General features: G+C 41.7%; 1 protein-coding gene across 1 annotated transcript; it reads right to left on the bottom strand.

The window, feature by feature from the left end:
• Positions 1-5,375: 5,375 nt before the first annotated feature.
• rfx3 (regulatory factor X, 3 (influences HLA class II expression)) lies at positions 5,376-17,496 on the bottom strand. Its single transcript, XM_070849952.1, has 17 exons — positions 17,414-17,496; positions 12,740-12,852; positions 12,522-12,610; positions 11,608-11,866; positions 10,045-10,119; positions 9,583-9,764; positions 9,222-9,341; positions 9,015-9,139; positions 8,796-8,911; positions 7,934-8,049; positions 7,610-7,764; positions 7,406-7,503; positions 7,087-7,236; positions 6,709-6,917; positions 6,454-6,607; positions 6,178-6,220; positions 5,376-5,656 (listed from the first exon to the last, which is right to left on the bottom strand). The coding sequence occupies exons 2-17, from the start codon at positions 12,845-12,847 to the stop codon at positions 5,376-5,378; spliced, it is 2,280 nt and encodes a 759-aa protein (XP_070706053.1). The 5' UTR covers positions 12,848-12,852; positions 17,414-17,496.
• Positions 17,497-18,500: the final 1,004 nt, after the last annotated feature.

Here is an 18,500-nt window from a genome sequence, read left to right as displayed (position 1 = left end):
TTTCACACCTCCAGGCGGTGAATCTTTGATACTCAAACGAAACATTTTGGTTGGAGCGCCACTGAAAAGATGGCTCACTGCCACCCATTTTGATTTGATTAATACCACTTAACACTGCTGAAGACAGGCGAGTTAAGGAAGCAAAAAATGAACTGTGAGAGGAAGTTTAAGCCATATTGATGCCAAATATGAAAAGTGAAAAGGTCATCAGACTGCAGTCATTTCAGTGTTAAGTCGGCTTGATTTTACTTATCACTATGAATGATTTAAATTTTTGCTCTAGCACTATTGATCAAACAATATTTTGGTATTTGGAGCTCTGTTTACATACAGCTGTTGTAGTGTTTTATACTCTTTTGCTACCTTTACAGTGATGAACCACTGTTCATAATTGAAAATAACAAAAAAAAAAAAAAGGAATGCTGTACAATTTTCAGGAATTGCAAGTTCATGCTCATCCTTACCTTGACAATTGTGTCATACATCAACATACTGAGTTTGAATGATATTGGTGTTTATATGTATGAATATGGTTGAATAAAATTGAATGGGATAATGCGTCGTTTGAGTCGCGATGTTTTCTCAATTCCGAATTAAGTGTGTAGAGTCAAAATTACGAGGAAGAACACCAAGTTTGAACAAGAAAACGTTTATTACTGCAAAGACAAGTCACAAATTTTAAGAAAACAACACTAAGAAGCTAGCCTGAGCTGAGATCTGAAATATTCAGAAAACCAAACTACATGTGTCTTTAATAGTTTCTATATTCATCAATACGACACACTAAATGATAATGTCTTTATAAATATAAAAGTCCCCCAAATGTCCTTGTTTTTTTTTTTTAATGTAAAATGCACAATACAAATCACCCTACACGCATTGGTTTGCTTGTCAGTTTGAGAAGAAAACTTAATGGCACACAAAAAGAAAGTCACATGAAGGTTGTGTGTATATATTATATCAGATACTATACATTATCCAAAAAAGAGGGAAAAAGAAATCACAAAAGCACTTTAGCCAACATATCTGATAAAATGTTCACCAAAAGAACAAATCAAATAATTAGGACACAAATAAATATACCTTTTAAGCTTTTGATATATACATATTTTTGTCTAGGGTTAATCAAAATAAAAACCTTCCCCAAATGCCACTGCCAAATGCTTGTGCTTGCATTAGAGCGTGCTACAGATGGCCACGACTCACTACACTGTCAAATGGCACTTGAAAACATCCAAATACAAATCTCAAATAGGTCACAGCATTCAGAAAATATCATTTGACAAAATAAATCACGAGGAGAAAACAAGTCTTAAGAGAGCGCTTTACTTACAGTAACTCTCTACAGTAACCAGTTCTATACAATAAAAAGCCGTCTGCAGGTAATCTACCATGTGTAAACTACTGTGAGTGTGTGTGTGTGTGTGGTGTCACATCCAGTAAATAATAAATAGTCCAGTCTGAGGCCAGGTCTTTATGCCTCCTCAGCCCTGGTGTCTTCTCAGTGGCAGCACCTGTGCAATGAAATGTCTGCTCCGATAGCCTCTATCTGTAGCCCACCAGAGACCCAATAGTCACCCAGGCCATATGCTCTGGCCGGGGCGAAATTAAAGGCACTGGAGTCTGCTATGGGTCAGTGAAGCTGCCATTTTGTCCAAGAGAAGAGGCATCTCCTAGGTTTTGCTCCTATGACAAGTTTTTTTTTTGTTTTTGTGTTTTTTTCTGGTTGGAAACGGGCTCATTTGCAAACAGCAGTTACAAAAACAATCTTGCTTCTCAAAGACACTGAGAAATAAAGTACAACTGTGTTGGCAGCATTAGCATCAGTCCAGTGTTAACCAGGCAGGCTTTGAGACGCAGAAAGCTAAAATCACTGTCTGGCACATAAATCTATGTAAAAAGAAAACGAGGCGGGGGTGGGGGGCAAAAAAGAAAATCAAAATTGACAAAATCAGTTTCTAGCAGCACATGGTAGGCGTGCAAGACCAGAAAGCACTTATGATCCTAAAGCACACAATTAAGATTTAAGAAAACATTTTATAAACCATTTTCACTTCAGGCACAAAAATAATACAAGTTTACATCTACATTGTTGTTAATTTATATGACAAGGGAGCTGAGATTCATATTTTCAAATGAAAAAAAAAAAAATTCAGTGAGACACGTAAAAATACCATAGGCAAGAAAAAGTATCCTGCAAACCCTTCACTCCCAACTGGTACACATTATCCAGATTTACAACATATCTTTAAAATTTCAAGTCAGACAGATTCCCGTCACACACCACTTTTTACAACTTCATTCTCCCCGAGTCAGTGAGTGTTGGAGTCGGTCTAATGACACTGTTATTACGAGAACGCAGATTTATGTGAGACTATGGAGAAAGAGATGATCTTTTGGGCTTAATGTTTTGTATCCATTGATTTATTTCTTTATTGGACATTTTCAGTACTTTCTGTGTTCTCCCAACTTGCATTCAACATTAGAATAAGAAAACAAGAGTCAGGGAGGGGAGCAATCTATCATGCAAGTTCATTAAGGTTACAGACTGATGTAAACAAAATGCCTCAGGTCTTCAACTTCCAGCAACTTAAAGTTTATTGACCTTTCCTAGCAGACTTTTCAAACTGTCCTTAAGCAACATAATAAGAAAACCAGATTTGTGTGTGTGTGTGTGTTTCCCAGTTCTGGTAGGCCAGACATTTCAAGCCAGCAGGATGAGGGTAAGGCTACAGTTTGAGATGTGTACCGTAGGTTGAACCAAAGAGAAGGGTGTCTTTGGGGACCCAGTAACGTAGATGACGTGCAGTATTTGCACTTTCCCACCCTACTTTACTGCTAAGCATGTTTTCTACACAGGCACAAAAAAACGGACAAAGGCGAAGATCCTGTGTACTTTTAGTTTCTAAAGGAATCATTTGACTAGTGATAGAACCTTAACGACTTTGAATACAAATACAGTGCCAACCCTTTTTTAAAAAACAAAAACAAAAAAACCGTAATCAACCTACGTACATGACTTACAGTTAAAAAAAAAACAACAAAAACAACAAAAGAATCTGGTCCTTCTGTACAGTAGACCTGCTCTTTGCAGTGGTGTGAGTCATCATGAGTACCCTTTAATAATATGTTATAATGAGTACGCATCTAAACTAAAACACAATAAATATCAATAAATAAAGATTTCTGCAGAGAAATGATGCAGACCATTTAAACAAGCATGAAAAACAATAACAAAAATCATTTTAGTAACAAAACGTTCCTATTCAGAGGATTAATCTCAATATTCTCCACAACATAGAAGGCTATAACAGTTCAAGTATAGATGTAGTCTAATGAATCAGAAGTTAGTCCCCATGCCTTTCCCCTTACAGTCTATGGAACTAATTACAGAGGAGCTACCAAAAGAAAACAACCACATACAAACAGTCTGGTCAACCACATAAAAAGCAACAAATATATGTAGTGTATCATCATTATATATACTATACATATATATATCTATATATCTCTTTGAATATCACAAAATATCTACTTTTTGTCCACTGTACAAAGATGATCTTTAAACAGGGAACAAAGGATGAAAGCATTTTATGGGCTAAAAACTGTGAAGTGAAAATGTATCAGAGGTGAGAGAAAAGCAATGCAGTTTTTCTCCGTCGCGTTGAGATTTGTGCAGTACAGTGGTGTGTGTGCAATAAGGTTTGGTGACTGTGCTGCACGCGTCAAAGGGCTGGCACCACTGGTTTGAGGTAGGGTGACTGATGGATGTGTTCCAACACATACACACATGCACGCAGACACACAGGCGTATGTACACATGCACATAAAAACACAGTGCAGACCAATGCATCCGTGTACACACACACACACACACACACACGCACGCACACTTAATTCACCCAATAACAAAGGCTAATGCAAGAATAGGCCTCAAGAGGGCAGAGTGAGGGCAGGAGCAAGGCTAAAGACCATGATTCAGAAAAGTAATAAGCTTAGTAGAGCTGATCCAGAGAAAACAACAGGTGTGTGTGTGTGTGTGTGCCTGCATCCCTTGGTCTCAACACTGATGAGCCAGCCCAAATCCAGCCACGAGCCACCAGAAAGCCAAATCTGTGGCTGGGACAATGCAGAGGGGCTGTGGGCTCTCTACAGCACACAGTCGGGACTACAAGGACAGCTGCATTTAAGGATAAGGCACTATGATAAAGCCGAGGTACATTAAATCCCTGACATTCCTTCTACTCTGCAACATGGCACTGTGGGACAGGAAACAGCTCTTGGGTGGCCCAAATGGCTCACTCTCAGCATCTTCTTGTTTTTTTGTGTTTTTTTTTTTGGTCCTTCGTTAACTTAAGAAATTCTAATAAAACGGAAATCGCAAAAAACGGGGGAACATGGGTTGTCCAGTAAGTTGTCTTCAAGATTCCAGTTGGTCATGTAAACCACACTACAGAGCATCTAAAATGAACAAAGGCAAGCGTCATGCACGGAGTGCATAGAAAAGCTAGCACTGAGGAAGTGATCTTGTACAGCCGTTCTCAATCTCATCTCTATATACACAATTAGCAGCACAGATATTTCTTTAGGGTTTTCTTTCTGTGTCTAGAAGTGGTTATAAGTGGGTGGCTACCATGTTCTTTTCAAACAACAGACAAAACTTCCCCATGATCCTTTTTCAAATGCCATACATACATAGAAAGTCATCCCTTTGTTTTTTTAGCTACATACAATACTCAAAATATTTTGTTCAGCCAAACAGTTATCAGCAGTTGGAATGCATGTTGACATAAATTATACTTAATTAGGAGGGATGATTGGAAATCAAAACAAAATAAAACACAATGATAGCACCATGAGTTTTGGGTAATACCAATTGAAAGTACAGCAAAACTATTTACAATAGGTGAAGGTTTTGAGTTAATCGATGACTTTGCTCCACTGGGACTAGTGACATGGATTTGAGCTATGAGACATCAGTAGTTTGAAGGTTTCATTTTCCCTCAAGATAAAACCTATCTGTATAGACAGAGGCGTTAAGTCATACCTAGCTAGGAAACATTTAACGTCAAATTAGTCCTTCTCCTCCAGCTGCCGCATTGTGAGAGCACAGACTTATGGGATGACGGCACATCCTGAATCTAAGCAGTCACACACGGACAGCACATCTTGGCCAGAGTATCATCATTCCAGCACTCCCCCACTGAACCAGGCTAGATACGAGGAGGAGGAGGAGGAGGAGAGTGGGTCCACACAAGTGCAGACAGAGACAATGCATGAAAAAGACAGAAACATCTAGACTTACAGAGAGAAAGATATGTGGAGAGTGAGATAGCAAAAACAGGCCCGATATAGTCGGCTGAGCCCTCAGACCCTCAAACGGAGGCGTAGGTGTTGCCTGTGGCGCTGCAGTGACGGATGGTGGGGGTACCAGCAGAGGGGGTTAGAATGTGTTCGGTGTGGTCCTGCGGAGGCTGGGGCAGTGAGTGGAGGACACCTGGCTGGACGACCCCCACCACGGGGTGGGACCCGTCCTCTAGCGCCCCGACCTGGATCACCTGGATCACCTCATGCTCGGACTTCTCTCGCTTGGCAAGAGGCTCCCCGGACTCCTCCGTGTCCTCCTCTAAGTCGCTATCCATCCCACTTGTTTCATCTGGACAGGAGGAAGCAACGCATACGTAAAACACTGGTGCAGACTCAGGAGCTCACTTAAAGGAAAATTCACACAGTTGGTGAAGGAGCAAAAAAATTTTATCTTTCAGTTTATTATTCAAACAATGTATTCTACTGTCCCACAATGGACAACAAATGGACCACGTTTGCTAAACTGCTGCTTCAGGTGATCATGTTGCAATTTCAACTTCATTAAAAGTGTAACACTATAGAGCATCTTTTTTCTTACTTAGGCTTTTTCAATCATACGTTAATAAAAGTGTGCAAATAAATCAATGTAATAACATTAAAAAGGCGCATTATGCCAGCTTGTACTATCACATCTTATTGTAATAAGGCCAAAAATGCCAGTCTTTTCAGCTCATTAAGCAAATACTCAACTGCTTGACCTAAATAACCACTGAATTTAACGGATTGTGAAAACATACAAGTGTTCTGAATTGGAAAACCTAGTTAATGCTCAGCAGTCATCTCTTTCCTAGATACTGTTGTGCTACACACCTTTGTCAATGTTTGTGAGGGACAGGGTGTTGAGGCTGTCGAACTGAAAACAGAAAAACATCAAAGTTAGAAGGGCCATTTGTCATTTTAATGTTTTTAGAATCTACATTGTATCACTACATTGTAATTAGGTGAAACATCTCATCTGGGGTGATTTTATCAAAAGATATAGAATGACCCACATCTCACATCTGACCCAGAGAGTATCTGTCATAAAATGTTGTGTATCATGGTGGCACTATAAAATACTAGGAAAATAAGATGTCACAGTTATACCTCCCCCATGACACCAATGGGTGTCTCTCCAGTAGCTTGGGCCACCCGATGCTCAACCAGGTAAAACATGTACTCATCATACAGCAGGCGAATCAGATGGAAGGAGCCAAAGCTGGCAGCGCTGCGCAGGGTCAGGTCCCTGATCACCATAGAGCTGCAGAGACAAGAAAAAAAAAACATTCCAAGTGTTTTGTCTTTCCAAAGCAACGCTGCACACTCACAGACATGTCTCAGTATGGTTGTCTTTTTGCGGACCTGTAGAAGGACCACTTGAGCAGAAACTGTCGAGCTGCCCTGGGGAAGCTGGGCCGGTGCTCGTAAGGCTTGAGCACCTGAGTGACCACATTCTCCAGCCACGCTGCCCATTGCTCCAGAGAGCTTTGCTGCTGTAGGGTGGCCTTGAAGTCCTGCTCCAAGTGCTGAACCACTCCCTCCTCACACTGGCACACCCATGATGCCTGCTCCTATACAGCAACAGAGAAAGAACTGGAGGTTCACCCTTTTGCAGTCAAAGTAAAATTAGAAAAAATAATGTATTAATGTGTATTTTTTTGGTAGTAGGGATAATAGAGAAGCAATAGTATAGTACACATTACAAAAGTACCACTGCTCAACACATAGAGCTGTTCTGACCTGTACGTTGGCAAAGTCAACACGGTTGAGATCACTCAGCATCTGGTTGATCTGTGACGTGTTTTGCAACACAGCACGTGCCGCCTGAGCCAGGTGGTTCAGAGATGTGTATCTGCGCAGTGTTTGCGCAAAGGCACTAACAGCGGCGATCTGTGAAGAGCACACACACAAGAGTCCAGGTCTACTGTGAGTATACATACGTTGTAAAACAGATAGTACGCGTGAGTAATAGTTTTACTAATTGTATATGTTAGAGACAGTAACAGGTGGACTTTTATGTGTAGCATAGGTTAACTCTGTATGAATGCTGCAAGTGTACCTTGGTCTGGATCATTCTCTGTGGAATGGCATTCATGGCATTATTGAGCCAACCTTCCAGGCTTTTGGCAAAGTTGCGAATGGCTTGAGTCAAGGCACCTGCAAAAAGAAAAATTAAAAACAACAATGAGATAATGATTGTGATATTACGAGAATGAATTCACCAAACAAGTAAACATTAGAGGGTTCTATGTCTGCGGCTCACTGGGAATGGGTCTCAGGACATCAGGAATGAGGATCTCCACAAGGGCCTGGTACATTAGATGGTCACAGGTGCTCATCCATTTGAGAACAGCCTCGTTTCTGCACAGCACCAATAGCTGTGAGCGGGGGAGCCGCGCTTCAATCTCACTTACGCTGCTGAGGAAGAAAAACCAGTAAGAAAGGCGCCTTTGTATTTTCAGATAATCCTAGAATAAAACTCAAAACATTCTAATTTATACTGGTGAAATATGTTCTGGAAGGTAGTAAATGCCACCTAGGGAAAAAGAAAAATTGTTATTGTGTATTGTCATCAGCTCGGCCTCACCTGTTTTCTGTAACAGTGGCACCCTCTACAGAGTCAGGGGGAGAATAACGCCAAAATGTCTGCCACAGCTTCTCAATTAGACTGAACTGGAGGTTGACCACCACATCCAGGATAGCCTGAAACAACAACAGAGATTAAACAAAACAATGAACTGTTTCCACTGGAACTTGTTTCTAAGAGACGAAGGAATGGTCCCTTAATAATAATCCACGCATCTCGCTGTCATCTATCACACATGGCCTTGGCCCTCGTCTGTAATCACCTGGGCCCCTAGATTCCAGACATTAGGTGAGCTGTGATTGAAAACTTCTCAAGATGAAGAGAAATTCCCTTCCAAAATGCCATCAACTGGCATTTACAGATCTCTATCACTATAAGCCCACATGGCCTTTCCTGAAGTTTGCACGCACTGAATCCAAACTTTAAATACACTCTAAAACATGATCTAGTATTGTCAGTGCTACTAGCCTTTTCTCATTAAAGACAGCTTAAGTAAGATTAAACGAGTACATTGCTGCCATGATAGATACTAGCAGATTAGTTCATATATATTTAATCGAAGAGGGGGGGAGAGAGGGGCTCCATTTTAGGAGAAAATGAGAATCTTAAGAGAACAGGGAATAGATTTAGTGGTCAGGGAAAAGCAGCTGGTCCAGGCAGATCAATAGATGAACGTACAGTCACAATGCCTGCACAGTAATATTGATGATGATGTATCAATACATTCTACAGTTTTGAAGGGAATTACTTAGCTTTCTTTTAGCACCGAAGAAGGACCCAACCCCCCGTTCCCCTCGTGCATGACACTTAGTGAGCTGTGGTGACTTTGCATAGAGAAGGAAAAGAATGCACTCTATCTAACCTCACAGTGCTCTCTGTAGAGGGACTGGAGAGCTTTCACATCCTCGGGGCTGATGTTCTCTGTATTGCTTGGTCCCAGGTCCAGCTCTACAAAGTCAGGGAGTGCCCGCGATGCATCTGTTGGGGCAAAAAAAAAAAACAATGAATTCCCCAATGTGGAATATTCTGAAAAACTGCATATTTTTGTTTTTACAGATGTTCACAGAGAAAAGCAGCTGACCTAGGAACTGCTGGTGGTGTTGGCTCTGTGCAATGACCGTCTGTTCTGCTGCACCAGGATGGGGCTGGCCTCCACCTGAGTAATTCTCCCCAGAGCAGGCGTCAAACTTCTGCACCGGCTTGAACCTGAAATCACACGGCTCACCTCAGTGTCTATTAAAACAGCGGCATGTGTCATAGCATACTGCATGCCTAGTTGGCTGTGTACCTCTGTTTCTGCTGAACAGGCTGCTGTCTGAGGGCCATATACTGCATGTCTTCTTGGAGTCTGTTGAGTGGGGAGTCTGGTTTCACACGTATACCATAGTAATGATATTTGGAGTTCCCTCTGCAAGACAAAACCACAAGCTAAAAACACCTTGACAGTCACGGGTGAGGTGTGCAGAAAAGTTCTCATGGATGGAAGAGAGGGACTGAAGAGAAGAACTGATTAAGCTTTTAGTAGATTAGGATTTAGAGGAATGACTACAGAGAAAAGCCAGGCAAGCATACAGCTGTTGGATGAAAATCTTGAGATCTCTAAAACTGACTTCTTACTTAAGAAAAAGAAAATCTAAAGTAAAGGTAACCTTGTCCCAAGGCGCCTTGTACGGAGTCCCATGAAGATGGAGCGGATGAGTTTGCCAAAAGAGGCTGCATTTACAGGGTCCAGTTTCTGCTCCTGGCAGTGGCGCAGATAATGATTGTAGAGGGTGGATCGTGGTAGACTTACGCCCTCTGCTGTCTCGTAGTTGTCCAACAGCCACTGGAGCTACAAGGGAATACATGCTTTTTTTACTCAGGATTCACACGCTGTTCCATGCAGACTGTCTAGAAAGACCTCAGACTGACAGTCTGTGATCTTGATGCCGCAGCATCGCAGCTCTGCAAAAGCATTTCTATAGCAGCCAGTGAATTTAAAGCGGTAGTGACACCAGCAACAAAAACAGCAAGCACCACATCAAACTCAAATATATAGGAAGCACAGCAAGAGAGTGAGTCTAGCAAAAGTCAAGGTAAGGCAAGGGCAGGCATTCATAAAAGCAACTTACATGGCTGTTGAGCAGCGAGCTTCTCTGACTGGATAAACCCTCAGATTTTTGGAGCGTCTCAATCGCCATTTCAATCTGATAAACCACGAAGCACAGGACAACAAAATGTAAGAGGGGGAAATAAAAACAAAAAGGAAGAAAAATTAAAGAGTTGATGTAGACACATTAGTGACCACTTGCAAAAATAAAGAGAAGACCAAAGCAAGCACCACTAAACCCAAGCAGAGCAGGACTTCCTGTAATTTAAGGACAATCTTTGTCGAGTACAGTACAGAAATAGGGAAATCGGCTCAACAGGAGCAACTAAGCACATCAGGTGTGGATAGCTGGCAGACATGCAGCTCTTCCAGATTCCACCAGAGCAGATCCACTTAAAGCAGCTATCATGTGCAGAGAAAAAGCCAGACTCCATTAAAAAAAAAAAAAAAACAAAGGACAAGAGAGTGTGCCAAGTTGATTTAGTAACACCTGCATGTAAAACTGTCCCAAAAGCTAGTTCATGCTTCATGGGGAGGAGTATGTTTGCATATTGGCAGTTTTTATTACTGGTGAATACAAAAATTTTTTTATGCAGAATTAGCATTGTGTTCTGGTGTGACTTTAATAGTGTTGTTTATCCAAACCAATACTTATCAAAGCTGTACCAAAGAGAGTGTAACTGCATGGTGATGATGCACTGGTTGTCCAATGATCAGTTTCATGTGAAATTATTGCACAGATAGCCAAGGTTGAACTCCATGCTCATCCCTCAGCAGAAAGTACTGCCCATTTTTCGGGCCGATTTATGCTGTCAGGTAGATCTCTAACTCGAGACAGGGTTAAGCTGGTAGTTTTCTTAGGCAGTTAAATGCCCTTGCACCTAATTTGATTACATTGAAAAAAAAAAAAAAATCTCAGTTACATGGCCGTTATTGCCATGGCTGACATCCACAGAATGTAATTTCAGTCAACAAGCATCATTTCTACGTTTCTGCCAGAAACTATCATTATGGAGGAACTGTTTGAAAATGTCTAATGGCATGTCTGCGGTGTGCACCACTTTGTCTGGCACTCTTGTGAGGACTGGGTCAGTCTGTGGCTCTCCAGAAGCACATTCCCTGATCATCCTCCCCTCCTTAATACACCTGTCTCTGAGGTTTTAGCCCCTCCTTTCTTCTATCCCAAGGAGTGGGAATGACAGACAAATTAATCAGGGATGGAAACAAAGCCCTACATTAGTTGAACATTAAATATTAAAAGGATCACAACATGAACATTGCTGGCAGTAGTAAAATCACTGCAAAGACTCAGGCTCAGCCTACGCTGCGCACCGCATACATCAGTAAAGGATCATCGCAGAGAAAACACACCATACGCAATCATGGAGGAGGTGCACACAATAATTATTTCTCTATAACGTGACACACTAACTGTACACTGAAATTTTGAAAACGTGACACAAATATCCAGAATGGCGTCCTACATTTTGGATCCATGCATAGATCAATGAAGACAACAAATAATCTCAAAAGCAGGCGGGCTAAGGCAGGTGAAGAGCCCACTTAGTGGGTGTTATGCACTTACAGTAGCTGGGGAAGCTCGTGTGGTCTGGGTGGCAGGGTGGGGTCCAGCATTGTCCATGATATAAGTCCCAGGACTGTTGCTGATTACCTGACCACCCGCCAGGTTCATGTTCATTCCTCCACTGCCCCCTCCTCCATTGTTGGTCATGCCATGAGATGTCACCACAGTGGACACTTGGGATGAGCTGCCCTGTGTGTCAAAGTAGCTCCCTCCACTGTTCTGGCTATACAGCTGTGGCTCTGAGTACGAGTAGGTTCTTCTGTTCAGAAGAGAGGTTAGCAGTCAATCAGTGTGCTCAGAAAAAAAAAAGATGTCTCAGTGATCAGTTATTTTTATTGCAACTGTCAAATTAGCTGCGTTTTCTTGGAAAGTTTTTTGTCCTTAGATGATTTCTTAATTAAATAAGAAATTATTATTTTGTTGACAAAAATTGGTTCTCAGCTCATGAGTCCAACTGTTTGCTCCATGTATGGTTTTGTATTTCTAAGCATTTAGTGTGGTGGTGGTCCTTCCATGAGTATTTCCACCAGTAGCTGAGGTCACACACAGGTCACTGTACAGTACATGCACTGATGTGTGTGTGTATGTGTGTATCACAGCAGGACAAACACGGCCTGTGCTTGTTAGTGGTATGTAACCCCATTCCTCCGGCCCAGGGGAGCTTGGCGTAGCGTCAGCACTTAAAAAACAGACCTACTTCTGGTCATGTTCAGGTGACCGAGCACAATCAAACACACAACTGCACACCCCTCAGAAAAGGAAACAAACAAAAAACAAATGCACTCCCACCATCATGTGCTTGTGACATGAATGACCGTGTGAAGAGACTTGAGGAGAAAGAACAGGCCACAGAGACGCAGCGCTAATATTTGTGGAGTGGCATAAGAGCAGTGCTGGGTAACAGAGTGACTCACATGTTGCCATTGGTGTAGACGCCACTGTTTTCCTCCACATACTGCACCTGTGCTGGGTAAACATGCTGAACCTGTTGAACAGTCTGGGCCTATCAAAAGACAAGACGAGTTGAAAATGAGTTATTTAATTGACTAAAGTCGTGCATTGCAATAAGAAATACAGACATGCACACACATATGCACACACATATGAAAACACACAGACAGGCTGGATGTACCTGTTGCTGGACAGGCACCTGCTGGGTGGAGCCGGTAGGCTGGACAGGCACAGTGGTCTGAAGAGGGACAGTGGAGGTGGAGTCAGCGCCTGCTTCAGGGGTCTGCATGGCGCCTAAATAAGAGAGAAAACGGTTTCACTATACATAGATGATGGTCACAATCACTGAAAACCAAGAGCACTCTCAACCTACCAATCTAACCGGCAAAACAACTCAATAACATCAAGATAACAAATTTAATGCATCACTTAGCCAACGCTTGCGCAGCATCAAGGATCGATAGCTCTCTTAAACTGGGTGAGTGTACTAGCACAGGTTTCATCTGCTAGTTGTTTAAAATCAGACTCACCACACGAAGATAGACACAGATTTTGTACTCCCTCTTACTTTATATTCAGTGAAATCAAAGTACAAACCTTATCCTTAACATGCCCGGAACATATAAGCTTTAATAAACATCATATTACATGTCAAAAACTTAAAAAAGAAAAGAAATCAAAAGATTTTCCAAATGATTTGGTTAGCCAAGGTCATAACCCTAACCCTATATGAGCAAACAATCTAGGCATTATGGGAAACATGAGTTTTCACAACAGGCCATTGTCCATTTTACCCAAATCAATGCTACTAAAGCTGCTCAAGAGCAATTCTGCCTGAGCACCTGTTTCTGCCTTGCGGTACGCAATGTACTGAGAGCCTCATGCATCAGTGACACATGGTCTTGTCTCCATGTTCACAGCCATAAAACAAGTTAATATTTAACAAACTCCAAATAGATGCTGCGTCTCATTGCTCTGTCAGTCCCCACTTTTACAGCTTTAACGTTGCTTGAGAATGGAAGTCCTGCATCAGTGCTAAGAAAAGATGAAAAGAAAAACTGGCAAGTTAACTCATTTTTAAGTATCTTTACCAGATAGATTAATTGCTACTAATAATAGAATTATATTGCACATCAGAGATGTGAACTTGAAGATAATCAGAAGTGTGAGGAGAGATTGATCGTGAACCTGTGTTTGTTAGCTAATAATAGCATGGCTACCCTCACCCATTGCTTCCAGGGGAAGGCCACCTCCTCCCCATCCCAGTTTCCATGAACAAGCCTCTCTTGGTTAATTAAGCTGCGTCTCCTAACAGCTTCGAGTCACTCCAGGGACAGCCTGCCCCTTCCATTTATCTTCAATATCATACTGGTCTTTTTCTTGGGATGAAGGCTATCACTTATTTCATGTTGGGGTGATTACCCTCAAAGTTGGACTACAAAGCTGAGTCAGTCCTTCTCAGTGCACTACGAGTGTGAAGAATAGTAAAGCAGCAGGGAAAATATGCATTTTCATTAAACATACAGGGGCACTTAGATTTATTAACACAAAGCCTTCTGCTTTCAGCATGACTATTTTCAACACCTTGGGGAAGGGGATGTGCATATATACTATCACTGTCAGACATGTCAGCAGGCTGTTGCTAGACAGGCTGCGCTTTGGCTTCTGGAAAAATAAACCACTATGCAACATAAATATTTCTGTTATGCAATTTCGATAATACACTATAAATTACGATAATCGATTCACAAAAAAATTATTACACATATGATGAGGATACCACGACACACAAACAGCTCCTTTACCCAGAAGAGTAAAACCACTGGGTACAGGCTACCAAAGTGATAAAAATGTCAAACCACACAGTCAAAGTATAGCTCTCTGCTTACTACACCCCAATTCTTAAAAAAAGAAAAAAGCACTTATGAAGAGGAGAATGTTGACTTATATTCCACAGTGCAGTTTGAAAGCTAAAGTGTATGGCCCCAACTGAGCCCACCTAATCGTGGAAAAGAGCCCCTGCATCACAACACACTCTTGTTGCCTCACCCCAACCCCCTACACAAACACACAGAGGCACACACACACACACACACACATATATATACACACACACACACACACCTCCTGCCTCACCATTCAGGCACTCCCTTGTGGCCCACTTAAATACTGTGCTCCACTGAGCAAGTGCAGGCCCTACAAAGACACAGAGGAACAAAAGCCACCAAGGAGGGCAACATTTTGCCCTGCGTTTTCTCCCCTCAATTTCTCTTGCTAACATTAAAAGGAACAAATAGCAAGGAGTGCAAGGCTGGCATGTGTACAAACTATACAGAATCATAATTTACACAATATAATGATTGTGTAGGATTAAGGTAGAGTCTGATGCACCAAGCTGGTGAGCGAGGTTGAAAAAGTATACCAGACACAAAGTCTTTCCCTCTCACACACAAACAGAGCATGCAAACTATAGCAGGCATGCAAGCATGATCAGGTGCTAGCACAACAGGAAAACAGGTGGAGGGAGATGCAATTGTGAGCTGAAGGAGAGTTAGGCATGCAAAGTGCTGTGTTTGTTTGGGAGTTGGGTTTTTTTAGATTAGAAAGAAATTGAGAGGGACTTCTGTTTTTAAAAGGGTTGCTGATAGTGATTTTGCCATCAAAACAATGCATCAATATATGGATTACTGTTAGTTGTACCAAAAAAAGTCACGTCAAAAAGCTCATGCTGTTTAATCACCGTTCAAAGCTTAATCTGATTCTAGGTGACAAAACGACCACTGTAAACAGAAATGTCAAAAGTGCTAAAATGTCTAAAAGAATCATGACACGAAGTGAGACTAAATGTTCCCTGCTTTTCCTAATCAACGGATGTGGTGTTAGGAAGGAAAGAACAAGGACTTTTATGTCTCCTCTTCCATAAACACTATACATTATTTCTGGCAGGCTGGGGCAAATACAAACCAAACATGCTGTATTCTCCTAAGCCATGAAAATGAATGACTGAATAATTGAATTAATCAGCCCCTCTTTAAGTGATTGGAAATGTAACAGGATCCAGGCAGCAGGTGGCATGGTACTATTTCTGCACTACTGGACCACAGGTAAGTGGTAACATGATCTGATAACTAGCAGTTCCCAACATCCTATTTTGTGTGTGTGTGTGTGTGTGCGCGTTGGAGGGGTGTCTGTGCATGACCTATTTTGGGTTGTATATGCCCATAGATCAATATATTTATGTATTTTGGGCTTCATCAACAGTATGCATTAAAATGGTAAAAAACAAAAAAAACAATGGAGTTTTGAGCTAATAGGTTTGGATTGCTCTGGCCCTGTCACTTGCACATCACTGTCAGCTTTCAGATACATGTGCCGCAAACAAGCATACAAACACAAAAGACAACCAAAATCTAGAGAGATGGTGATGGACAATCAGATTTTATTTACTGCTGAATGCATTTCCAGGCCTAGATGGTCAGGTGTCTCATCACTACTAGAGGTGCACCCACCCTCCACACACACAACACACACACACACACACACACACACACACCTGTTCTGTCCTCTAAAGGGAATCAGAGCTTGCAGCTGTAAACAAGACCCTATGGACCCAAAAATTATTGTGATGCAACGTTAAGAAAGCAAGGCTCGACTTAGATCAACCGGCTTCAGGATTAAATAATGCTAAAATGCAAGTTTACTATTCTGTAAAGGGATATGGCGATACATTTTTTTTTTACCCAATTCAAATGAGCCTAAAATCAATCAGGGTGGAATACCAAGCTGTTAACTAACGACTAAGCATCTTTCCCCTGTACACTGACATGCTGCACTGAGTACACACCTTCTCCTTCCCTCTTGCGCAAAGGAAGTACACCTTAAACCTAACATAACTAAAAATACAGTATCTCACTGTCTCAATGTCGGTCAATGATTCGGGGATGTACCTGTATTGCAGAAGAGGTGGATAAATGTTGACGTTGCGTGGACAATTCCAGAATGTGCAAAGCAGAAGAGCGAAATGATACCTGATAAAATGGGAAGTACCATTAAAGTAATTCTATACTAATCGGGCAAGTGTTTTTTCCCTCAAAGCTGATCACTGCAGAACTTAGCCTTGTGTTATCAGATGGCTTATCACAGCCATCTGAAGCCACAAAGAGGGCAGATGGAAAGCTAGCGAAGCTATCTTGCTGCCTAAGACAAAAGGGAAAGTAATGGCTTAGCTATTGTCAATAGCAGTTAGTGTATGGAAATCTAGCTCACAGCACTTTCTATTGCTGGTCGACGTCAATGAATTTGTATGACAGATCAGATTTGAACCAGCCGAAACACATACTTGCAATATCACCGTAACATTAGCCAAAAAAAAAAGGGGACACCAACAGGCATTGTAAGAAGGCAACGCTGGCGTTAGCAACCTAGCAACAACAGACACCTGCTCCTGCTCCAGCTGACCAGCTAGCATCAGTGCCTAGCCCAGACCTGCGCTACCACTCAGCATGGTTACGTTTAAACACACAAGTTCCACGGAAAACCCTTTTTTTTTTGAGGCCAAACTGAACGCGCTGGGGTCAGTTTTAGCCACAGCGCGACATTTGTGAGGACGTAGTTAGCTTGTGCTAGCGAGCTGGACCTCTCACAGCTGTGGGTATCTACAGGCAACGTTAGCAAGCAGGCTACCACGTCACAAAGAAACACCCTCGCTAGCAAACTACCCCAGCTATTCACCGAGCCTTCATTCAGCAGCAGACAAAACACACACCACAGCAATAATATCTCCTTCATAAAATGATCCCATGAAGCGGGAAAGGACTTGAATTCGGGCTAAAAACAGTAAAACGTGTATTCAAACCTGAGCTGTGGACTGGTTGATGAGATGAGGATGGTGGAGGAGGTGGTAATGATGGAGCGAGAGGTTGTTGTTGGTGGGTTACAGTCGCCAGGACTACGGTGACTATGGCGCTGCCTCACTGGGCAACAGTTGCTATAAAACTCACCGGGAGCGCGCAACCTTACCAGGCAGGTGGGAGGAGATTAAAGCGCATTTAATGCAGACTTAACGGAAATAAGATCACACCCAAATCCATATGTATTTAAATATATTGGGAAGACGTTACAAACCTGCCTATTTCACCCCAAATCAGACTTTCCGTACACAAAGAATGAACACCAGGCTCTAGGATGTTGACATAAAGTCAGAAACGTGTCTCAGTTGCAGTGGTTTTGGATCCAAAGACAACGCCTGTTAAATTAAACAATGGAATTCTGCAAGTTAGGCTTTTGTTTTCTCCCATTTGATGCCCTTAAGTGTTATAAACGCCCAATCTTAGTCTTCTTCCATTGATGTGGCAAGAGTTTTGTGTATGTGCTAATAATTTTTTTTAGTAATTTTATTTTCATAGTGTCATAATTATGATTAAGCTTGTACAAATGATGATTCATGGTGCTGCTTGTGCTTTATCTTTAGGTGGTGTAGTTGTCTGCTGCAATGATATATATATATATATATATATATATATATATATATATATATATATATATATATATGCTTGTACTCATTAGGCTACTAAGACTGTATTATTAAGATTCTGAAGATGACAGGTTTATTCATATTCTGGCCAGAACGGTTAAATATGTTATTTGCACACAATGGGTTAAAGGTTTGTTATCAAGTCCTGCTACAAAGAGAAAAGGATGATCCCAAATCTACTCTGTTGACCCATTCTGCTCTTTGCCCCGGCAACACCTTTACGTTGCCTTTTCAGTTGTCTTTCTCAAGTGTGATTAAGTTCGCAACGGAGATATGTTTCTCAGAATCAGGCACAACTGAATAACTCCAGCGATGGTTTATCACCATTTACCATCGAGCCACTCATACCCTCCTCCACAGTGTTTTTACTTTTAAATAATCAATTTGCATTCATTCAGACGTGTGTAAT

The sequence above is a fragment of the Pempheris klunzingeri genome, chromosome 19, assembly GCF_042242105.1.
Source record: "Pempheris klunzingeri isolate RE-2024b chromosome 19, fPemKlu1.hap1, whole genome shotgun sequence".
Classification (NCBI taxonomy): domain Eukaryota; kingdom Metazoa; phylum Chordata; class Actinopteri; order Acropomatiformes; family Pempheridae; genus Pempheris; species Pempheris klunzingeri.
Note: the sequence above shows the minus strand (reverse complement) of the source record. Positions and strands in the feature narration are given on the sequence as shown.